Source organism: Drosophila montana, unplaced genomic scaffold (assembly GCF_035044405.1).
Source record: "Drosophila montana isolate Dmon_TW-CO22-7 unplaced genomic scaffold, ASM3504440v1 contig_2081_1, whole genome shotgun sequence".
In the NCBI taxonomy this organism is placed as follows: Eukaryota; Metazoa; Arthropoda; class Insecta; order Diptera; family Drosophilidae; genus Drosophila; species Drosophila montana.
This window is the reverse complement of record NW_026996991.1, coordinates 2,043,955-2,069,393: the sequence shown is the minus strand read 5'-3', so window position 1 is coordinate 2,069,393 and position 25,439 is coordinate 2,043,955. Positions and strand designations below refer to the sequence as shown.

The 25,439-nt window shown below is 43.5% G+C and overlaps 2 protein-coding genes and 1 long non-coding RNA gene across 3 annotated transcripts; 1 reads left to right on the top strand and 2 right to left on the bottom strand.

Moving 5' to 3' along the window:
* Positions 1-16,013: 16,013 nt before the first annotated feature.
* LOC135426776 (uncharacterized) lies at positions 16,014-17,061 on the bottom strand. Its single transcript, XR_010435960.1, has 3 exons — positions 17,027-17,061; positions 16,707-16,900; positions 16,014-16,614 (listed from the first exon to the last, which is right to left on the bottom strand). It is a non-coding gene; the product is annotated as an uncharacterized LOC135426776 (long non-coding RNA).
* A 764-nt stretch (positions 17,062-17,825) lies between these two features.
* On the top strand, positions 17,826-20,793 carry rib (ribbon). The gene has a single exon (XM_064679859.1). It carries the CDS (start codon positions 18,199-18,201, stop codon positions 20,404-20,406), a length of 2,208 nt encoding a protein of 735 aa, XP_064535929.1. The 5' UTR covers positions 17,826-18,198; the 3' UTR covers positions 20,407-20,793.
* A 405-nt stretch (positions 20,794-21,198) lies between these two features.
* On the bottom strand, positions 21,199-24,483 carry LOC135426634 (zinc finger protein 33A). The gene is made up of 4 exons (XM_064679860.1): positions 24,099-24,483; positions 23,303-24,037; positions 22,768-23,240; positions 21,199-22,705 (listed from the first exon to the last, which is right to left on the bottom strand). The coding sequence occupies exons 1-4, from the start codon at positions 24,294-24,296 to the stop codon at positions 22,267-22,269; spliced, it is 1,845 nt and encodes a 614-aa protein (XP_064535930.1). The 5' UTR covers positions 24,297-24,483; the 3' UTR covers positions 21,199-22,266.
* Positions 24,484-25,439: the final 956 nt, after the last annotated feature.

Sequence of the window (25,439 nt, the reverse complement as noted above, 5' to 3'; positions counted from 1 at the left end):
CGACTTGCCTAGGAAATTAGAGCGACAAAGATCATTTCGATCTCTGTCGTTGGTTTTCCAGTGAAAATTTGCATAATTTTTGGTAAACAGCACAGATTTTCACTTGGCGAAAAGGGTTGGCAAGCGAAGATCCTAATTTGCATAAGGTGCCTGGGCTTGCGAAATGGGCAAATAGTGCGCTAAACGCAAAACGAAAGTGAAAATAGGAAAATGTGAAAAGGAAACGAGCCAGGCCAGGCCAGAGACAGGCTCAAGGCTCAAGGCTCAGACACTAGACAATCGCCCAACAGGGGTTAATTATGCGCACAGTGGACGGCGCCAGACCGGATCTCACAGCATGCCGGCACGCTCGCACACCCAGCTCCTGGCAGGGGGTTGAACAGGGACAACAACAGCGCTAATTTGCATAACATCGTAAAGGAATTGACATAGAAATAGAAATAGAAACAGGACTGACTGTGATGTGCCTGCAATCTATTTCCTTGTTATTTGGCCAGGCAAAATTATGTAAATTATGCGTGCAAAAACATTGAGAAAACTTTCTCACGCTCAACTCCTTGGCCGGGTCTTGCTCACTTTGGGTTTTCCGATTTTGCGGGTTGCAGCGTTCACTCTTCTGTTTGGGTTAAGGCGCACCGGGCAACAAATCAATTTTGATCGATATTCATTTAGCTCTCGATTGATTTGCTCAATTTGCATATTTTGTACCTCTCTTGAACTTAGCAAAGGCGAAAAATATGCAAATTATCTGGGCATTCGGGTATGTGTTTGATGTCTGCGTACATAACGTAGATGTTTGCTTGGCATAAGAAAATGATCTACTTTTTAATTCATTTTTAATTTTGACCATAAAAAGCCTCCGTTGATTCTCTTTCTGAGCTTGTCTCGTGCAGTTTTTCGCCATTTTCCGTTTAAAAATTGCAAAAACTTTTCATATTTGCTTTGCACGGCTTTGCAAGGCTCCTCCCATCATTGATTTCCAGCAACCACCAGGTTTCTAGGGTGTCTGTTACAACCCCAAGCAAGACCCAGTCGGAAACTTGCAAAATCGCCAATGCCGTTTGCCAAAAAGCGATCGAACCGTCATCATTGCAATAAAATTGCAAATGCCAGCCAATGCGCGTCGGAAACAGAAATAGGAACAGGAATAGGAATAGGAAGAGAATTGGGATTTGGCTGAGGTGAGCAACCACCGTTGAACTAGAACCCAGCCCAGCTACCACCCGGGCGAATTGAAAGTATGAACTTTGATGTTGCCTCTGTTTGGGCAAAACCATAAAAAAATCCGCAAAACGAGGGTTGTGTCTCGTAAAGTACTTATCGAAACACCCCAAACACATTCTCTCCTGCCTAGCCCTACGCACTCTGCTAGCACATTATTACGCATAAATGTGGAGTGCGTTGCGTGTGGCATGTACATGCACACACACGCACACACACATTCACAGACGTTTCTCTGTATCTGCTTATTTTGCAGCGGCATCATGCAAATTTTTTTCATTCTACCCCTGCCCTCTGCCTGCCTTGTCCGGGGGTTGAAGCCAAAGCTTAGTTGCAACAGAGGCCGTAGAAGTAGAAGTCGTAGCAACAGCCACCACCCCCAGGTCTGCATTCCGCGCCTTTTTTCTGGCATAGACTGCCGTTGTTGTTGTGTTTTTTGTGGCCCTGTTTATGCTTAAGAGGAGTCAAATAAGAATTGAAAGTTGTTTAAGTTTATTTTGGTTATCATGTTCCTTATCACATGCACAACCTCAGGAAAATATAGTCATATACCGAAGTATTTTGATAAACATCGAGAAAGAAGGGCTATCTTCGGCACCCCGAAGATTTAATACCCTTGCTGACCGAACCTTTTCATATGTCTCATTAAGCTTTGCGTATCTTAGAAGCACGGGGAAAATAGTTAATGCCGAGTATAGCTAAGATATCTTGAAAAACCGATCATTCCTATGGCAGCTATATGTTGTAGTGGTCCGATGTAAAAAAGATTTTGCACAAATGTAGCGAGTTTGGCCAAAATATTTTGAAAAACAAGAAAGTTTTCATGCAAGAACCTCATTTTCGACCGATTGTTCCTATGGCAGCTATATGATACAGTGGACTGATCCAGCCGGTTCCGACATATGTATTGCGTGTAACAGAAAGAGGGACGTATGCAAAGTTTCATGACAATAGCTTGAAACCTGAGTGACTAATTCCTATAGAAACAGGCAGACGGACAGACGGACATGGTTATATCGACTCAACTATTGATACAGATCAAGAATATATGTATACTTTATACTCTTTGCGTTATACATTACGAGGCAAAATTATCATACCCTCTGCAAGGGTATAAAAAGAATTATCTTCAGGGTGCCGAATATTAGGTATATATGTTTAAGTTTTCATAAAGGACGTCAAGTTACATCACGAAAGCTTTAAGCCTGAGAGACTGGTTTGCATAGACAGTCGAGCATTGCTGATCTATGTAGATACCTTACAAGTCTTGTGACAAACTTATAATACTCTCTGCAAGGGTACACGAAATATAGGACAAGAACTCGAGTGAAAACCTAAAGGACAAACATTCGATGTTAAAAAAGAAAACGAGTGTCATATTTGGCATAAATTAGACGCCATAGTTGGCGACCCGTACCCGTATGCACTAGCCATCTCAAATAAGGGCGTCGGAGAGCTGACGGGGGCGACGACGAGGGATAGGTTACGGTTTGGGTTTTTTAAGCGACAAAAAAAAAAAAAAGGAAAACGCGCACTCGTCGTGCTTCACACGCGCAAGGATCTCGAAAAGTATCCAATTACAATAGATAGCTGGCAGTTTTGACTTGAAATATGTTTGAATTGTCGCATTTCTGTGCTATTCTTTCACATTCCCAGTCGCATTCTCACTCTCCCTCAGCCGCACAGATCCTTTGTCTTGGCGTGGAGCGTGTACGTGTGTCAGACGTTTGCTCTCTTCTCCATTGTTTTGTGACTCGGCTTTTATGTCCTTGCGTCTTCGGTCGTCGGTTTTCTGGCGATTGACGAGCGCGTTTCACTTTCGTTTGGACATCCTTTATTTGCAGGATTGCTTTATGCTGGACGTGTGGCAGTCTGCAGTTCCCTGGCTCCGTGGGCATTGTTGTGACTTGTTGACCTTTGTGGGTAAATTAGGCATAGCCAATAAGGCATTTTGAGTACTGGCAATTATGCAATCGTTATTTCATTTGAATGCCCCTCACACATCTTGGCGACGTGCCACACAAGCATTAGCAGCAGCACAAACTTCAGTTTATGTTGGCATAGGGCCGCCATCGCGCCACATGAGGCATGGAGCAACAGCAGCCGCAACGCACACAACACATAAACACACACACACACATGAATATATGATATTTTGTAGAGTTGAGCAGAATACGTTCAATTGAACGAATTATTAAAATGAACATCTGAACTTATTCAAGAAATGGTTTAGTTCAATAGATGAGTCATATTTTCTTACGATAATTAACATAACAAATAACGACCAGCTAAAAATCAACTGAATAGAATGCATCATAAATAGCTGAACTAGTTCACGACCAAAAAAGAACGAATTCAACTGGAATTCTCGACTCTATTTTGTTTGTTTAGTTCATGAAATAAGACATACTTAGTTACGATAATTAACATAACAAATAAAAAGCAGCTAAAAATCAACTGAATATAATGCATCATAAATAGCTGAACTAGTTCACGACTCAAAAAGAACGAATTGAACTAGAATTCCCGACTCTATTTTGTTTGCCTTTTTACCAATTGCCCTTTGGCATGCGCAGCTCCAACACAAAAATGGCGTCGCTGATCAAGTCAAACGGGCAGCGCTGCGCCCACGTCCCAAGCTGGCGTAGTAGCTGTTCTCTCTGGTCGCTCTCACTTGCGCTCGCTCTCTCAACATTGGCATTTTCTTTTGCTTTTACACAATTTGTTTTCGTTCTTCGTTTTGTTGACATACCCAAAAATGTACTATCTTTGTTGCTTTTGCTTTTGCTGTTGTTTTTGTTGTTTGCTTGATTGGCGGCCCTGTCTGTTTTCTAAGTCTTCGTCTCGCTTGCACCAGTGTGCGTGTGCGAGTGTGTTTGTGTTAAATTGTGTATGTATGCAGGCCAGTGCACATTGCACTCGAATCGCCGTTTTCGTACGCTGCCGCTGCTGTAGTCAATTGCGTGGTTAATGCTAATTATTTGTTATTCTACAGTCGCAGCGCTGTTTTTGTTGCCGTATTTCCAAAAAAAAAAAACGAAAATAAAAATAAAAAGAAAAATACAATTGGGAAGACACGCACAAGAGACCGAAACGTGCAATTGCTGGCGATTTCCGGCTGCACCAGCGCAACAGACAGCACTTAGAGAGAGACTGTACCACAATAATACACATACATACATATGTACATACACACAGATTCTCTAAGCGTATTTATAATTTACGATCATAAATGCAAAATAGGCATATTTCTTACCAATATGCACGACAAAAACAACTCCAGCAACAGTTATTTAACGTTTTCGTTGTTATCCATTCCTCTTTCAATGGCCGCCTTTATAAACGAAACATAAAACAGCTTTGTATTGTATACAAGACCCGCCGCGGTATAACTAATATATTTAAACACGACCAGGCTATATAGTAAAATAATTAAACATTCTACCGCACTTTTTTCATCAAGTTTAAGAAATTTTCAATCAATTTCAAACGCAACTCGTTTAATAAGCGGACTGTGGTGAAAAGAATAAGCGAAAGAGCAAGCACGAAAAGTGCAAACTAAGATCCGTTGCTTCTTTGGCGACTTCGCCTTGCAATTAAAGAGAGCGAAAATCGTAAAAGAACGAATGCAATTAAATGCGTTTGTATTGTGTTGGCATTTATCATTCAAAGAGAGAGAACCGCAAATGGTCCTATTACTTCGTTATCTTGTTTTGCCTTGGTGAGGGAATGGAAATGCTTTGTTTTTGCAAATGCAAAGATAAAACAACGAAAGAGTGACACAACGCAAACGCATAGCTATGCAAGTCTGCTATGCAAGTTTTGTTAATTTAGTAAAAAGGAAATGCGTATAAATTGCGTTTGCTACATTTGTGGTGTTAATTTTCTGTGAGGGAGCGTAAAGTTGAAGGAATGCAAAAAAATTGTTCTCTAACTGTTATTATTATAGCGAATAAATGACTTTTGCTCTGCTATGCAATAACATTAACATATGCAATAACATAAACATAAATTGTATTTGCTCTGTTATTGCAATTGTCTTTGCTGTCAATGCAGTTTTATTCGACGCACAGATGACATTGATTAAATGTCAGTGGTAAAACATATTTATTAATGTGCAATATGTGTGCGTGTGTGTGTGTGGCACTTGGATTGTAATTAATGGGCCGTAATATTTATTCAATAGCAAAGATACTCTGTCCTCAGACCACTCAAGATTGGGTCTGGCTTAATAGCCGCTGCCACTCAAAAGAGCGTCTTCTGTGTCTACTCTGTGTTCCTGCCAAACCAGCGATTGTTGTTGTCATTTTCTATATATTTTCTTTCCACTGTGCATACACGTCTTAAACAATGCAGACAATTTTTCGGCCACTTGTCAAAATAATTTGCGCCTGTTGAGAAGACTTGGCCAAGAGAAGAGAATATTCACGTTCCTTGGCTAAACAGTGAGCTGCTGTATGGCTGGCACTACCTGCCGTGCAATTGTTGACTTAGTTGTTGGCAGTTGAGAATGAAAAATGTGTGAAATTTTTTTAAACAAACCGATTGTGAGCTGTGCAGCAAACAGTTGAGGGAGCCCAAACAGGTAAAACCAATAGATCTTGCTACCAAAGCTGGAAGCTTGCCAAAGGTGTATATTAATGCGATTATATCTGCGCAATGCACTTTCCAGCACTTGTCGCTACAAAAATCTCGAACTGAAAAATTATCACCTGTGCCGGGTCGAACAATAAATTCAGTGGAATCAATAGTTCAATAACCCATCAATAGGAATAGCAACAATAGGAAACCAAGAGAATGACGGAAAATTATGGCACACACAAAAAGGATAAGCGAGGCACACACGGAGATCGCTGAGCAGGCAAAAACCAAAACGAATGCACAAATTGATTGCTGCTTCTGTTGCAGGGGCGACGACGGCGGAGGAGTCTTATATTATTATTTTACCTTGCATGGTATGGGTGTGCGTGCAGGACGCGAGCAACAGGATACAGGCACACACATACATACATACATACATACACATGCGGGACGCAGCTCGGCAGAAACCCTGGGAAAAGTTAACTTTTTGATTTGAAGCAAAAGAATCACATGAAAAGTCACACGATTGCGTTCCAGAAGGACAGACTGTTGCGGATGGAAACATGTTGCAAGTCAGTCGAGAATTGAAGAGGAGGGGGCGAGCAGCAGCAGCTGAAATGCAGCAGGTTGCATCAATAGCCCCTGGCTTGGGAAAGAGGATAATGGAGATGAAAGGTACACAGAATTAGGCATATTCGGATAATCAGTATACGATCAATTATTGCGGTTTCTCACAATACGACATGAGCAAACCCAACATTCAATCTTCTTATATACTAAACACGATCTGTAAGCTTAGGCGTATAAGTGCCCTAAGCTAAGACAAGAACCCCACTGTAAACGAAAGCACGCAAAAAGCTTAATTTGCAGAAAAATCTGCCAAGCGATTCGCCAAAATATTTGCTTGTCCATATTAAGATATCTGCTGTTCATAAAAGATTCTTTGGAACATATATTATAAGAGTTGAAATGAATTTCTCATCATTTGTTCAATTAAATAAAGCATTATAAATATATGTATGTATATATATTATCTTTGGAATATTAGCATCGAACCTCGCCTCAAGTACCTTTATATGAGCAAAGTGAGCTGGACTTATTTGTAGATAAGCGCAAAACGCTCTCTAGAAAGCTCTGCTCAAGCAAAGTTTATGCCCGCCAGCTAACCACGTGTCTTCTTCGGGTTCTTCAATTTACCTAATCAACACACAAGCCAAACAATAAATAGTAAATAAATAGAACGACGCCGGAGACAACGAATTCTCTCCAGAGCAGTTGTTGTTTGGTGCCAGCGTTGAGTAGACTTTTGCGCGAAAATGGCGACTTATCTGTGCCAAAAATAAGCAAAGCGAGCGAAATACATTTGCACATAGTGTGCGAACATAGCGGCAGCTTTCGGCTCCCAGCCGAGCTGATTGGTCGGCCGTCAAATTCGCGAGTGGAGAGCCGAATCGCAATTTCGCATTTGCAAACTTCGGGTAGCGTCGGGAGCTTTCGGCTCTGCCGAAACGCGAGACCGAATGAAAGATAGAGAGCTCTTATATGCTATACCCTATGCAACAAAAGCGCTAACGGGTTGAGCAATACGTACCACATGTTGCAATCGGCAGTGGCAGGCAGCTTGCTTATTATAATTTATATTTCATTTTGTGAAAAATCTTGGTCCGACAACACAAAGGTATGTAAAATATTATGCATGCAGTTATTTTAAAGCCTCAAGATGCAGGTGTTTAGTTGTTACAGGGTATGGAAAAGTCAATGACTCTGAAATTTAGCACGTTTGTTATTGTTATTGGCGTGTGTTTTTTGCGTTTTTTGCCGGCATTTTGCTCTTGAATTTTGTTTTCGCAGTATTTCAAGTTCAAGTTTAGGGACGGCGCCGCGAGGCGTGCGTCTGCTTTCTGCGTATGTTGTTCTTGTTGTTGAATTTTTTTTTCTTTTTTAGCTTTTTAACGTGCTTTCGTCTATTATAGTACATAACACGCCCGGGTTCTGTGGTTGACGTAACTTGTTGCGCCTGTTGTTGTTGTGGGCGGGAGAAATTGCGCAGAATATTGCGACAAAAAAAAACAAAACAACGCCTTGAACTACATAGCTCAATAAATGGCCAACCAATCAGTTATACATTACATGTGCTCGTCATTTCTAGCATTGGAAAAGATCTTCCGTATTTACATATGTACGTATAAATATATGTATATCCAACACACACATACAAAAACTTGCAATCGTTTTGATGGCCCTGGCACAGCTACAGCGACGAAAACAACAAAATTAATTAAATTTGTTTTCGTTGTAAACAACAGAATCGCTGACACAAAACACACGCACACAGACAAACATATTTTGTATTTTTTTTGCCAGCAACAACAAAAAATCTAACAGTGCTTCTTCTTCTTGGTTATATTTTTCGCTGTAAACAAAAATTGTGTAATAATTAACTGACCCTGAAAAGTTCTACAGATACCCCAGAGACCAAATGGCGGTTCTTGTTTTTTCCATTTTAATATTTTTTTGTTTTGTTCTTTTTTTTTCTTTCCTATTTGCAAAATGCTTTTTGGTTTCGTAGAATCGGAGAGCGTCAATCTAAACGTTCTCTGGCCCTTTGCTTGATAATTTTATGCTGCTCGAGAGCTTTTGTAGCCCTCCCCCCTAGTCCCCATTCCCTCTCCTCTACTGTATACGTAACTAGTTGTTGTAATGTAAACTTTATTCGTTTTGTTATTTTGCTCAATTCTATGAGTCAGTTTGTGTCGGCGTGCATGTGTATGTGTGTGGCTTGTATATAGAAGTTTAGTATATAGTTTGGCATATTTGTACATACATACATATATACACATACATACGTACATAGACTTATGTATATGGGAGCTTTTACCGCCTCTCTGGCGCTTTACTCAGAATTAGTTTCAGAAACGCAATCCAGAGACAGAAACAAAATTAGTCGGCCGGCAGGCAGACAAACAGACCGACCCCATACCCAGACCCTTGGCCAATTTTGTCGTAACTTGGCTCAAGGTCAGCTCAAGTCGTCCAAAAACCACGTCCAATCTATCCGAACCGCCGCCTGGTCTTACATGGTTCAGCATAAACTTGCGTGGATCCACAAATAAAATAAAAAAGAAGAAAAGCTTGTAAGCAACTCGCGCAACTTGTAACCTCAACTCGGACTGAATTTCTGATTTTGCCTAGCCATTTCGCATTGTGGCCGAAACGCGTGCAACGCTTGGCACAAACGTCGCGAGTTTCGGAGCAGAACCAGTTTAAGAATCATCGAGTATTGGCGAAATGTGCGAAATGACAGTGAGAAAGTGTGACACGTGGCAAAAAAGTTTGCAAAAATGTGCAAGTGAAAACTTGTCCAGACATCAACTATAACATCGCGATATATGTATATCAACTATTCGCTCTTCTCGATCTGCTCAACTAATTATATCAGCTGCAAATACCCTGCAACGGAAGAAGGTATGTTATGCTTGTGCTGCAAAAGAACTCGCGGCAATTCAATTTAACAACGTATATGTCGAATGTCACCACCCCCGCCCGCGCTCCGCCGCTGTTTCCCCTCTGTGCTCAAGCCTTAAATATTCTCATTGTGCTGGACTTGAAAATTTCGTTCACATTCAAATTGCTAAAAATAGACGCTGGGAAATGTGCGTGTGTGTAAATTTTTTTTTTTTGGTAAAAACATGGAAAACGCACCCCATGCGCCGCTCTGTTTGCTGTACTTCAATTTCGTGTGTGTGTTTTTTTTTTTCGTTTTCCACATGTGCAGCAAACTGCAACACTCGAGTGGCGTTGGCGGCACAAATGGCATTGCCAGCGACTAGGGCCAGGGCCAGGGGCTGGGGCAGGGGCAGGGGCAAGCTAGCTGATATATGTATGTATGCACATACATACAAGCAGCCCGCCGCCTGCGTGGGCCCTATTTTTAGAAAGTGCATGTGTGTGTGCTCATTTGTGAATGCAGGCGAAATTAACGCGACAAAACAAAATGGCCGCCAGTGCAAAGTCAAAGTTGCCGGCGCAGTCGCAATGCAACAATTCCACTGCCAGTGCTCCTAGTGCCGCCTCCGTGCCTCCGTGCCTCACGCACAACGGCCACATGCATACACTCAGCGAAAAAGCGGCTCTTAAGTGAAATTTGTTGTTAAGAATTCAAGAGTGATGTTTAATTGAAGCTTAAAAAAATGTTAAGAAAAAAGGTTTGGCTTAAGATGAAAAACATTTATATGGAAAATGTAAACTAAAAATGTTTTCAAATGAGATATAACGTATATTATTATATAATTTTATTAGTTTATTATTGTATTATTCTAATATTATATTATTATATAATAAAAAATTAGAAAGCCTATATCAAATACAAAAATGCAAAAGAACTTGCACTCTTGAAATAAGCGTAAACATTTTTTTTTTAAATAAGTAATATATGTATTTCATAGTTTGAGTAGTGTATTTAAGTTTGAATGCAGATAGAAATTTTGTACTTAAGAAACAGTTTTTTAACTAAGAATTTTCTTCTAAGCCTAAGAAATTTTCGATGTTGATCACATTAACACTTGATTTAAGTAAAAAATGCTTGTACTTTTTTATTCTCCGCGTGTATTTGTATCCGTAACTGTGTATGTTTTAGTTTGTATGCCTGCGCTTCAAATATTTATGCCCGTCTCTCGCTCTCCCATATTCCCCTCCCCCCATTCCCTCTCTCTCTCTCATTCTATCATTGTCTCTGCTTGCTTTCGCCTAATTTTTCGTACGTTTTTTATTCAATTCCCCGTCAAATGTTGCCTTTTGCTATCTCCGCATGTATCTGCATCTGTGTGTACTATCTGTCTGTGTGTGTGCTTATGTGTGTGCATGTATTTGTGTCTTCGTCCGCGCTGCCGTTGCCGCGTTGCAAAAGTGCAATGACCCATGCGTAGCGCGAATGAGCGCCCCCAACCGCCCTTCCAGCTATTCCACCGGCCCTGCCCTCGACGCCAACACGACGACGTTGCCGTCGACGCAGCTTCGGTTCTATGCCTACGTGCTGCTTTCCATACCCATACCCACACACAGGCACACACGCATAAATACACACGCAATGCACACACACACACACACACACACGCGCGCGCGCTTGTAGTTGCAGCAAAATGACGCGCGCGATAAATTTCTAGCGTTTTCAATACCTCTGCTTTTCGTGATGTTGTTACACACACACAGAGACAGAGACACACTCACACACATTTTTCGTTTTTCTAGTTTTGTTGCATTTTTATTAATTTCGTTCATTGCTGCAGTTTTGTTTGTTTTCTGACTGTTGCTTTACGCACACACACGCACAATTACAGGCACATATACATAAACATGTTTATATACATGCACATAAAAATAAATATTTGGTAGATATTTCGTATTTTTGCCCTTCCGCCAGTCGAATTTGGAATAAACATTTGTCAGTCAACCTAGTGGAGGGAGACATCGGGGGTGGGGAATCTAGTATAATATCTCTCTCGTTCGATGCACCTAACCAAATGAATATAAAATCTATTTGTTACATTTTCATATCCTAAGCTAACTTCACGTTTCTTAAATAATAAATCATTTGATTATTTGCAGTATATATAAACAGCATTCATTGTGAGTACAGTAAGAAAGCTGTAACAACGGACAGATATTTTCAAAATTTTTTAGGTTCCAATTTTTGCCTTTTCCGAGAAATATTCAAAAACTTAATTCTGTACGAAAATTATTCGTGGAGCGAATAAGCCATTTTATAATAGAGAATATGCAAAAATTGAATTTCAGAATAATAGAAAATACTCAAAAATTGAATTTCAGAATAAAATTGCAGCTTACTTACAATAGCATGCAAAAAAAAGTATGTAGAAATTTGGAAAAATTATATTTATTTAGATATTACATAAGATAATGAAAAGCTGCTGGCTTTCAAGTCGGACGTCTGTCCGTGGTTTCTAATTTTCGCATCCATTAGCACCGAATTTTCGAAATGCGTTTTATGGCTAGCCCGTGTTCGGGTTCGAGTTCGGGTTCGAGCCGGAACGAAAATAACGCTAACCTGTGCGCTGCAGGTCGCCCATTGTCGATGGTCGATTGTCGAGCGGCAGCTTCTGTTTTTTTGGCCCGAGCCGCATCCTCGGCTATCGTCTGCTGCTGAGTAAACAGTCGGCCGGGTCCTGGTCCTGGTCCTGGACCTGGTCCATTTGTCGGAACTGAGCGCTAATTGCTAATTGTGTTGGATATATTTAGGGAAATTTTCAACATGCCGCTTGCAACTTCAAAGATCGGCGGCTACTTTCGGCCACAAAGGGGACACTTGAGTCGACCAGTCCGCCAGTCGGCCAGTTGCCCAGGTAAACCATCCAAGCGAAAGGGTTATCGGTCGGGAAACGAGTCGACGGAGTTTTCTTCTTTTTGCATATGCTTGTGACAAATGGAAATTATTTATTTTGTGTCTGCAGACATTGATTGAGCTCACGTCAGCCCCTTATGATAATGATGATGATGAAGATGAGATGCTGTTCGTCTGCGTAAATATGCAGGCCAAGTTTTTAGCACAGTTCCAGGAATTTTGAATCCTTTCGTCATATAACCAAACAGTTTGCTCAATGGTAACGATGCACAGTTTGGCCTGGCAAAAGGGTTACACATGGCCATAAATCGCAACTAGTTTCCCGTGAACAATTTTCGCACTATTTCGCAAAAGTCTGGGCCCAATAAAAACATAAACCGAAAACCCTTTAGGACCATAAAACGCAGTCCCATTTCGGTTTCCATGAACATTTTTCGCCACAAGGAAACCCGAAAGCTGGTAAAAACTTATCGCGAAATTACAAATGCACTCATTTCCATTTGTTTTTCCATTTACATTTTCCATTTACAAAATCAACGAGATAAGCGACTGTTTGTGAGTTTTGCCCAGCGATAATCGCAAATTGCCGAGGAAACAGTGCGATTTTGAGTTGGAGGCGTTCCTTTGTCTGTGGCAAGGTTAAAGACACCGCCAAGGCCGGGCCGGGCCGGGCCGGACCACGTCAAATATCAATTGTCAATACGGAATGCAATTCAATTGCTTTCACTATGCTCAAGTGTGGCCTGTACCTGCCGCTCATTAGATGGGCTCACAGCTTTATTGACTGCTGCTGCGGTTGGATTATGTGTGCATTTCCATGGGCTAATCTCACATAATGAGCGGTCTCATGGGATAACTTCATTCTGGTATGCCACAGCCACACTAGCGAAAATAGAGTCAAAAAGTCAGCCGAGTCAACATTGACGGCCAAAGAGGATAATCCGTTTAGGGATTTCTACAAGTCGATTGGCTCAACTCACACGAACCATGTGGCCGCAAATCTGTACAGTTTCCGGATATAGCCGAATCGCCAGTTCTTATCTCGAAAAGGAAAAAATAAATAAAACATGAAAACGCAAAATGCAACTGCAAGAAAAACTGAAACTTTCTCTGCGACTGCGGCTGACAACCAAGAAAAACGCTGATAAGATTAGAGAGAGGGAGAGAGAGAGAGAGAGACCCGGCACACGAACTCAACTAGCTCATAGACATTATGCCATAGATTATATGGTGCAAGTCAGCACAGTTCGACTTGGCTGCAACTTTTTTTTTATAACATTTCATACCCTACAAAATTGTCAGCCTATATTTAAAGACAAGCAAAAATGCTTGAAATGTTCAAGCATGTAAATCTGTATAAAAAGTGTATTTTGTGTTTGCCAACTTTTATCTGAGTCAAATCTTTATACACTTTGGTTAATCAAAGTTAGCTAGAAAAGGGTATTTCAAGTTCGGTATTTCGTTTTTCTTGTTGCTTGTCTTTCGTTATATTTAATTGTTGTTTTATCAGCAGGCCGCAGAGCAGGGGAAGTTGAATGCACTTGCGAACTAGTTTTGTTAGACCCGAAATTTGGCTGCAAGTCATTCGTAGTAGAAGAGTACATAAAAAATAGCTACTAAAATGCATAAAATACAAATCTTTACACGCCAAGGGAATGCCAAAATGCGGTTGACCTTAATTTCCCGGCCATGATTAATGAATCGAGAAACAAAGAACAACCAAAAAAGCAGCGCCAGTGGAGGAGGCGTCCACTGTGCCACAACGGCCGGAGAAATTAATGATGCACAATTGATATCAACAGCAGCAGCAGCAGCAGCAGCAACTCGCAATGGCAACAGTTGCAGGTACAGCAATTCTAACCACATATTGTTAAAATAAGCATAATTATGTAATTAAAATTGTTGAACTAAATGTGCAGCAAATGCCGCAAAAAGAAACTGATGCCATTCAGGCCATGCGGGTGCAAGCGAGAGCACAACAGTTGCACATGCGCCGCAGCTCGGCGACTGTTGCGGATGCTGCTTGTATGTATGTGTGTGTGTATGTGTCAGCGAATCGCAGCGCGTTGATTCTGCTGCAATTCCATGCGTAATCACACACATGCACACATACACACATGTGCATTTATTAATTAAAGGCAGCTTTATTTTAGCTCAGTTTAAATGACCATTTGTGACGTCATCAACATTAAGCGCCAAACAACACTTTTTAACCGTTACAACACTGCCAAGGCCAAGCGATTTGCATATAAATGGAAAAAAAAAATTGGGCATAGAAAACGGCCAACCCATATGCAAATTGCAAGCGACCCTTAAAAAAAGAAAAGTGCATTCAATGCATATTGATTACAGAAGGTTTCGCTGCACGTCTTAAGGCACAATCGAATTTGCATAACTTGAGCGAAATGCCAAATAAATTGTACAATTTCCAATTGCAGCTCTCCTCTTTTTTTTACCTACTAAACGTTTTATGCTCTTAGCAGATTGGCATTTATGGCTTGTATAATTAGCATTGGGATCTAAATAAACTTCAAATTTCAAAAAAAAAAAAAAAAATAACTGAAGCTGAGCCAAAGGCAAAAGGGTTTCTCATTCGGTTACGGGCTAACCAGTTTTTTTTTTTTTTTGCTGTCCAGCGCTTTACGCATACATTTATACATTTATACACAAAAAAACAACACTCACACACACGCTGACAACCTGCAGCCAGTTGGGCAACTTTAGGCAGTTGAAAAAATGCAGCCGCCACACTTTTTATTTGTCCAACATACGCCAAAAAGAGCACAAACTCAAATGCACACATGCACACATACACTCACACACATGGACAGGTTACTCTCTTGGGTGCCAATGGCAGCAGCAGCAGCAGCAGCAGCCGCCATATGCAAGACTCACCCACACAGAGACAAGCACACACACAGCGCAGCGCAAAAACGCACACAGTTGCAGACTGCAATAAAGACAGCGACGGCGAACGGCGAACAGCGACGTCGACTGCGGCGTCAGAGCGCACAGAGCGAGACAGCAAGAGGGTTGCCAGAGCCGTAGCACAGTTTTGCGGCTTTTCCTTTGCGTTATATGTGCGAGCACTTCCCCTGCGTGCGCCTGCCGCTGTGCGTGTGAGAGGTCTTCTTTTAATTTTGTTGTTGTTGTTGTTGTTTTTTGCTGCTTGTGTGTGCGTGAAAATGTGCGCGCTGTCTCGCTCGGGAAATTTTGTTTTCAATGACTTGCTGCATACGAGCGCCGTGGCAGTTTTATTCAAGTTTGAGCGCTCGAATCTGCAACAACGTGCCACGCAAAATTCAAAACGCAAATTCGTACGTGTCGCAGTTATTTTGGGCACTCCAAACAAAACACAACAAAAATTAGTTTAAAATAAAAAAAATAAAAATATTTAAAAAAAAAAAAACACAATACTTGGATAAACTGCACTTCGGATGGTTTTCGTGTCTCTGTGCGTGTGATTATCGCGATATTGTTAATTAGAAACTTATTAGCAACAAAAATACTGCAAATTTTCTTATTGACTGCTGACAGTTTCTAAGAACTAAAATCTAATCAAAATACCTAACGAAGTTCAACAAAAGTTTAATTTTTAAATACGCAACAAACTTGTCATTTTTTAAAACTGTGGGAATTTAAAACAATTTAGTGCCATTTGCAATTAAGTGTCAACTGCAGCTGCGAATTATTTGTACAATTTTGTGGTAAGATATATGATTTAAAAAAATTTTAATTTATGCACTTATATTTTGTTGTTGCAAATATTATTTGTATTTCTGTTATATTGCTTTTATAAAAAAAAAACTTAAATTAGGCACAACGTTTAGGCCTTAAATTCCGCAACTAAAACTTGGGGCTACGTGTAAAAAATTAACAAACAGCAGCAAAAAATATGTGTATATAAACACCAAAAGGGCACAAAAAATAAACTGGAAAATCCGAAACCGGTTTCCAAGTGCATTCGTTTCAATGACGTTCGGCTTATCATTTTAAATTGGAAGCAAACAAAATGGCGTTCGCTGTTAAAGCGCTGTTAACTAAAAGCTCGCAAAAGCTTTGCAGCCATTTGGCGATCGGCGGCGTATGCGCAACGCTACAGCCACAGTATAAGAGCTTGCGGCTGCAATATTCCATGCGAGGCGTTCATGCGATCCCATTTTGATCCCATTATGCCAGGCACGCAGCTACCTGCAGAGCATATCAATTGCTGTTGTTGCAGTTGTTGTTGTTGTCGTTGTCTCGGTTGCGCAAAAGGCAGTTGTTTAGGGATCGTTTGAGACTCGGCAGGTTGCGCGTTCTTGCTCATTATCCGCTTTGGACGGACAATAGAGCGAGCACAAAGGCGAGCTGCTTGCGCATTTTCCGCACTTCAAGCTGCAGACAATGCCGGTCGTTTATTTTTCCGCCTATTGTCTGTTTGACATTTCCCCCGTTGTTCGTTTGCCATTATCCTGGCAATTTTTATTTTATTTTTTTGAAATTAATTTCTCTGCGACGCACTGCGATCGAGCCTGAGTTGGGGGAAATGTGCGGAATTATTTACCTGTTGGCAACCTCAAGATTCCACGAACTCCATCAGAAGGTCGTCTTGTCTTATTGGCCGTAGTGCAACGCACGCGACACATGGCGTCGGCAGTCGCATGTCCAACATATGCTGCACATGGTCATAGGGCCAACATATGGTCACCACTTGAGCGGTGGCCCATGCCAAAAACCCAATTTTTAACGAGTTTCGAGCTGAAATACGAGCATTAGGACGGGGTTCCAGTTAGAGCTACAACCACTTCGCGGCTGCAACGCGCCTACAACAGGCAAACACGCGCGCACACACACACACACACACACACACACCCTCGCCCTTACCAAAGAATAACAGGAAAAACGAGCCAAGAATAAATACAACAACAACAAAAAAATGAATGAAAACTCAGCAAAGCAAATTATTGCAAGTTTTTCAGTTTCGTATTTTTTTTTTGTTTTTATGTGCGTGAGTGTGTCGCTGTGTGCGTCTCTGTGTGTGTGTGTGTGTGTGACGCTTTCCATTTTCCAGTTCGCATATAAAAAAAAATATGTAAAGTAAAACGCGCGAAAAGCAGCCGGAAAAATACGCGCACACGTTTTCCGAGGGATGTTTGCATATTTTCCCCCATTTTTTATCCGCGTATTTCTGTCACCCACCGACCCACCCACCCACCTACCGCACCGCACCGCCCCGGTTTCCATTTCCACCTCTCTTAATATTTCGTCCCGTTCTCCATTGGCAAAAGGCGCTTTCACTTTTTATGGCGCATAAAACTTGGCAGGGTGGCATTTGGGCATAAATTTAAAAAATACAACAAAAAAAAAACCGTAGATTTTCCGCCAAAAAGCAACGAAAAAAGAACTTTTGCAATGAAAATGGCTCAGGAAATTTAGGGCTGACTGGGAGGATGCTGAACATGGAGGATGCGTAACCATTCCCAAAATACACAATATTTTCGCACACCTGCCTGTATTGTCAGTGGTGTGAGTTGGGTGAGGGGGGTGAGTTGGATGAGGAGATTAGGCAGAGAGGTCTTTGGGCATATTCCATTCCCATTTCCATATCCAGTTCCATTGCCAATTTTCATTTTGATTATAGTAACCCATGCGAAATTCGCTTCAGGTTTTTTTTTTGGCATTTCCAAATATCTGTGCAAATCTTTAGGGGCATTAGGGAAATCTGTTCCTGAGCATAGAACTTGGCAGCTTTTTAATTGTAACGAAATCGCTTCACTCTCTCCTTCTCTCTTTCTCCCCGAACAACAGGCAACTGGTGAACCGTAAGCCTTAAGCTGGCGCTCAAGGTCAGAAAGCACCTCGCCTCATACTCGCCCACACTGCTGAGCGCCGCGTTCACCAGCCTGAACAGCGCCTATCACAGCAGCAGTGACACCGCACCGGACGAGGAGCCGGAGCCCAGCCTCAGCCCAGCGCACCGCCAGCGCCAACGCCAGCGTCAGAACAGCCACAGCCACAGCCACAGCCATAGCCAGAGGGATCGACACAGCGGCGACATGGGCGGGCCGACGCCAGTGGCCAGCAACGAGGGTCAGACGTATTGCTTGCGCTGGAACAATCATCAGACGAACCTGGTCCAGATACTGCACGCCCTGCACGAGGTGGGCAGCTATGTGGACTGCACATTGGTCGTCGACGATGAGCAGTTCAAGGCGCACCGCGTTGTCCTCGCGGCCAATTCGCCCTACTTTCAGTCCATACTCCAGGAGGTGCCGCAGGATCAGTGCAGCATCATACTGCCGGGCGTTAAGGGCTTCGAAATTGCCGCCCTGCTCCAGTACATGTACACGGGCGAGACGACAGTGACCAAGAGCCAGGAGCCAGAGATATTGCGCACCGCCAAGGAGCTGCAGGTGAAGGGCCTCTACGACAATCTCATGAAGTTCAATCACAAGGCATCCACTCCGACGGTCGACGACCGTTCACACAATCATCAGTTCCAGGGCAGCACATCCGGTTCACATCCGCATCCGCATTCGCATCCGCATCATCAGCATCCGCATCCGCATCAGCACTCTGCCCCTACCTCGAGCTGTTCCAGCAGCAAGCCCCTCAACGGCGCCGGTACTGATGGCTCCTATGGCACGCACCATCATGGCCAGCACAATTCCTCCTCCGTGATCTCAACGTCGACGCATATATCACCCAGTGCGGCCATCTCGAGCAGCTGCTCGCCGCCGCCGCCACCGTTTGGCTCGTATCAGACGCCCTACACGAGCTTTCCGGCCTCCAGCGGAGCACCTATCAACATCAACGCTCACATATCCGCTGGCGAGGCACCGCTGACGCCCACACACTCAACGCCCCATCCAGCTGCCGGCGAGGCTGGCCAATGGCCGCTCTCTCCGTCCGCCGCGGCGGCGGCAATGCTCAATTCGGTGTACGAGTCGGCGGCGGACATGAATCCGCTCAAGCGCAAGAAGCTCTCGGCCATTTCGAGCATGCTGTTGAACACCACACGGGACACGCCCATTCTGCGCAATGTGCTGGCCCAGGCCAACCCGCCGGACTCGTCGCAGCCCAATCCGCAGCAGTTGCTGCTGCCCGGCGTCAAGCAAGCCGCCGAGAAGACACCCACCCATCAGCATCAGCATCAGCTGGGCAGCGGCAGCGCTGCGGGCGCTAGCAGCCACAGCTTCAATGGGTCCGACTATGGCGGCGACAAGGAGCCGCTGTCGCCGCACACGGATCGCTCCTTTGACGAGGAGACAGGCGGCCAGGGTGGCAAGAAGCCGGAATGGAAGCGCTACAAGCAATACACCCGGGCGGACATGATGTGCGCCATTCAGTGTGTGCGCGAGGGCATGAGCGCCCTTCAGGCCAGCCGCAAGTTCGGTCTGCCGAGCCGCACGCTATACGACAAGGTGCGCAAGCTGAACATCACCACCGGCCGTGGCACCCATCGCACGCCCAAGCGCAGCCCACCTGGCGTGGGCGGCGTCGAGTCATCGGCCGCATTCCCCTATTCAGCCGCGGCGGCGGCAGCTGCGGCGGCTGCTCATAACTACGGCCAGACGGAGCTGGAGCGCGAGCAGAAGGAGCACGGACATGGCCAGGGCGCTGGGCATGCCCATGCTCATTCCGGGCATCATGGTATGCCGCCGACCATTCCGCATTCGGCTGCCGCCTTGCTGGATCACGCCTTCCTGCAGCAGGCGCTAGAGAATCGTGGCGGCGATATCGCTGGACGGGAGGCGTTGCACGCCATGGCCCTGGCGGCAGCCGCACACGCGGCAGCCAATCGGATGTCCAGCAGTCCGCCGGGCTCCAATGGGCATGCGGCCCGTTCGCCCAGCCACTATGCCGACCAGGAGGCGCTGGACAAGCACGAGCATCGTCTGATCAAGCGCGAGGCCATTGAGGAGGAGCGCGACGCTGACGACGAGGATGATCACGACCAAGTGGAGGATCTGTCGCTGGCACGCAAAGAGCGTCCCGAGTCGCCCTACTCGCCACCCCCGCCGCGCGCTGCCTCGCCCATGGAGAGTGCCAGCGTAATCATGCACTCCAACTCGGCATCGGTCTCAGCGAATGGCAAGGAAACTCATGAGCATGAGCTGCAGCCGGAACAGGAGCAGGACCAGGAACACGAGCTGGAGGACTATAGCGAAGCGGCATCACCAGCATCGCAGCCCCTGAGCATGGGCGTGGCTCTGAAGCGCGAGCTGCTCGGCAGCGATGAGGCACAGGCGCGCACCGATTGATTGATGCTAACGATGGCCTGGCAGTATGCGACCGATAGCCACGATTCCATATTCTAGGCCAATCTTCGACGCAACCAACCAACCAACCCACCAACCCACCCACAAATTTTACTTACCACACTTTGTGTATATCCCAATCGATTCATTTCTCTGGTTCGGCGTACAACGTGCAAACTTATTTGTTGTGTTCTCATCATCGACATGCCTCGGCAACGATTTAGCGGTAGTGAAGCTTTAATGACCCATTTTATCCCGGAATACCCACCCCGGCACCGACCCACCACAAGCAGGGCAAGAGACAAAAAAAAAGAAAGAAAGAAAGAAAAACAAAAACAAAAATCAAACATAAATATAAAACAAAAAATTGTTGTCAGCATCACTTTGTGCCTAAAAGAAATAGAATTATTCACATAAAAATAAATAGATTTAGACATATGTATATTGGCTAGTTTAGGCTTAGACTAGACTTACGAGCACCCACACAGACACACACACACACACACACACACACATAGGCTAGGCAGTGTTAGGCCATGGTAATGCTTATGTCGCATAAGACTGAAGAATAGTGGGCGTGGCAGAGCAAAAGAGGCTCAGTATATAGATTATATAGAGTATATATATATATATACATATATATATATATATATATATCGTTTCGTTAGGCATAGCATTTGAGAGTGGATCGTTACGTAGATCAGCAACAAGTTAGCAATACTTTGTACAACTATCTTAAAATGCCAGTGATTTGTTTTAAAAATTCTTAAACACTAGATAAAAACAAAACAGCTCTTTAGTTTATGTTTTGTTTAATTACTATATGAATATGATGGTATTTTGAGCTCCATTTACCTAAAACCGAACTACCTCAAAAAGCTCAAAAATCAATTGGTATATTTTACTAGTTAAAATCCTATACATATTCTTTTTTTTTTGTTAAATTTTAATCTAATCAAACAATTGTCCTGGGTTGAATTTTATAAGACTGACACCGACTCACACACACACACACACACACACACACATACGCACAACATTTAAACCCAACATACAAATCTAATGCGTACAAATTTAACTAAGCGAATTAATTAATTGTAAGCTTAATTGAAATGTAATTAGAATTTTAGTTTATAGTGCAAAAATTATGCAAAAATCAAACAAACATGCGCTGGGGGCAATGCAATAGGCTCTATATAAGTACACATAAGTATATGGAAAAAACTTATGCTTACACATACGATATATATAAATATATATATAGCTACAGCGTTAATTCATTTGTTATACAATTGTAGACTAAGCCTATCGATATGAGAAACAACAATCCCTGTGTACATAATATGCATAAATAATTGGATGCAAACCAAGTATTTTGCCGTTATAAAAGTTAGTGTTAATTGAAAATTTCTTAAATATTTGTAACTACAATTGCAATGTGCAAATCATAATTAAGGCAACATTTTCGGTATGAATGCAAAATAAAAATGACTGAAGATATATCTACACATATATAAATAAAATAATACACATTGATTCTATACAAATGAGATCGGAAGTCCGTATGTTAAGGGTTTAACAATGGTAAGCTAATATTTATTACAACATTTACAATTCGAATACAAAAATATATATATAAATATATATATATTCAGAAGAAGACTTTAGCTAGCAGTTTTTGCTTAGCACAGAAATAAATTGAATCATACTAATTTTATATACATGACACTATAAACAAGTACTATTAGTTTAAATGACCTTTGCTCGACGAGCAGATATCCTAGAACCAGTACTACTTCAGTCCTACTCAAATATATATACAATTATGCAGACTGTTAAATCGGACACACTCTCCCATCGGCTCTAGAGACAGCCCACGCAATTGGGCGGATTGCGATTGTCGAACTCGCAAATGCCAATGGCAAAACGGAAGGGTTTATGATTTGGCAAATGCCTGGGCCGATTCGATATCCACGGCATGTGAGGTATGTTCAGCACGCGCACCGTATACTGCGGTGCCTTGGCTGGTTCTTTGTGTACGGGATTGATAATGGACAGCTCGTGCTCTATGCGTATGAGGGGTGGCTCATCGTTGGGGCTGTGCCGCTCGTGCTCGCAGTGGGCCAACAGCTTGGCCTCGCTAAGAAATTCCAAGCGGCAATAGTTGCAGTAATAATTGATGCCCTTGCTGTGCAGCACCTGGTGGCGATCCAATTGATGCTGGAACTCAAACTCATCGTGACACTTGTGGCATATGTAAACGCCGCGGTTTTGCCGATGCAGATGATAGTCGAGGAAGACCCTGCAAGGTGTCTCAGCAAGTTAATTATGATAATAGTAAAATACACGTGTCAGTCAACTCACTTGCTGGTGAACACGTCGCCGCATTTGTGGCAGTAAAACCAGCTCATCTTCCAGTGTTGCATGTAGTCATGCTTCATTAGATTAACAAGCGTGTCCGTTTGATAGCAGCAGGCGGGCGCAAAGCATGAGAAAGCTTTCAGCTGTACCTGCGTTTTAAGCAGATCCAGCAAGTAGAGATCATACTCCTTATCTGTGGTTATATGAGACTCCTCCAGCACATAATCATCGTACAGCATGGTCAGATTTAGGGCGCTGTTGCTGTTGCTGCGACTGTGGTTAACTATCCAATCGCCGGTGAAGTTCATGCGCCTTGTGTACATCGTGTCGGCTATAGAAGTGGCATCTTCGTCGTCCTGCTGATCGTCATCTGTCTCCTCATCGCCCAGTTCACCATTATACCAGGCCAGCGAGCAGGCACGCGATCGCGATCGTGTAGATCGAGGCTGTGTGGGGGATTCTTGCATTTGCAAAGCCTAAGGTAGAGCGTTTTTAATTGAGTATAAATTCTAGAACACTTCTGCTTTAGAGTACTTGCCTCTTGCTTGGCACTGCATATGGTATGGTGCAGCTCCCACTCGTATTTCGTGCCAAATTCCGCCTCGCACAGACTGCAGCGATGCTGGTGGCTGATACGCTGGTGTTGCCGCAGGGCCACACTGCCAGCGAACTCCTTCTCACAGCTCGTGCATTGAAAAGTATGCGAGTGTCGGGGCAGAGCCTGATCCCCATTATCGTTCTCGACATCGTCTTCATCATTGCCGGCTTCATTGAGCACACGACACTTGGGGCGACGCTGCGTCTGGCGACGCCAACAACGGCGCACGTGCAGCGTATAGTGATCCTTGCGAGAGTAGGCGCGCTCACAATACTGGCACACCCGCCGTGTGCGCCACTTCCAGCCATCCAAAGCGTTGCCGCTGTTATTGCGCAGGCCACCGGACTCTGTGGCGGAGGGAGATTCTGGGGGTTGGGCTGAGTACGCCTGCAGCACTGAGCACGATGATGAAGTGGACGTAGGCGAAGCGGTTCTAACTGTCACTGTGCCATCCTCCTCCTGTGCCAATGGCACCCCTGTCGTAGATACCTCAGCATCGGCAATGGGCGGACTGTCGCATTGCCTACGCTCCACCGGCGTTCCAACCTGTGATTTCGCCGTGACGGTCAGACGCTGCAGCCGCTGCATCAGCGTGCGTGTTACCTCCGAGTGCATGTTCAGCTTGCAGACGCACTCTACGCATATGGCTCGCAGCGTTGTCTTGACTATGTCTGCCTGCAATTGTGCGATTATGAAGCGAAATGGGCGCTAGCTATCTCTGGCTGATGCCACTTACCGACAGCTTCCAATCGCGGCTTAGGCGTCGCTGCATCACACTGTTGCCCCTAAGGTCCAGCAGGGCGGATGACGATGATTTGCTACTGCCGCAAATAGTGCACAGTTTGGCGTTGACCTCTGGGGTATCCAGTTGCGTTGCGTTTGCCACCTTGCCGTTGCTGTTGCTACTTGACTCTGGCTCCGGAGCAGCCTGCATGTTGCAACTGGCATTCGATGCACTTTCAAGTTGTAAAACTGATTTTCTTAGACATAAACTACATGTGTGCCGTTTTACAAAGTTATGGTATACAGGCAGAGTTGCCAAACAGCCAACAATCTTGTTTATTTCCTATATTTATTATTATTATAATAATTTCTTTAGTTTTTTAGTTTAACACATTATTTTTCTTATTTTCTTGTCAGTATTAAGTGGACTGGTAATATATTATGTGCTTTTTCGCACTTTCTAACACTGAACATTTTCGATAGACGCATAACATCTCTGTTTCGCATATCTATGCAAGTTGTAAACAATTTCAATTAATTTAATTTGAAATGCTTGAAAATGGATATTATTTCTGCCGCTAATCTTTACTTACGTCAGATAGGCGAGCTGCGGCCAAGAATCTCGGATTTGAATCCCGGCATTTTTACAACAGGCGGACCAGAGCCCAGATCACTTGTTGAAATTTCTGGCAAGCGTAGGAGCGGCAAAACTCTACTTCTAATGCAGCTAGTGGCAAACTGTTTAACACGCTGTGATGTCATACTAATTAATATTAACCATAAAATTGATCTTCAGTTACTTGGAAAACTTTTGCAGGACGCGGTTAAAAATGCCAACCCAAAAGCAACATCCGTCGAATTGCAAGAGATCTGTGAGAAGTGTATGGATTCATTGGAAATTATGAATTGCTTTTCATCCCTGGATGTTCGCATGGCCATAAAAGCTCTAGATCATCATATTTTGCTTGATAACGAGAAAGCTAGCCTAATTGCCATTGACGGACTTTGCGAATTCTATTGGTTTGACTTGCCGCCAAATGTGCTCATGCGCAAATATATATACTATATGAAATTTGTGGAACGTATACACAGGATATCAAAGAGATTTTATGTTTGCTGCATGTACACAGTGGATAGCAGCTATCTAAAAAATTCATACGCACCTTCCAGAGCGATAAACATAGATCACAAGTTTCAATTGAACTGCTTTAAGAAGGGCAAACGAACGCTGAACAACAAAAGAATTGTCATCAACGAGAGCGGTATTCAGTATGTTGATTAATAAACCAATTTTGAAAAACCGCGCGTCTTATCATTTTGGCGTTAGGGCTGGGAGCAGTATCGATCATTTTCC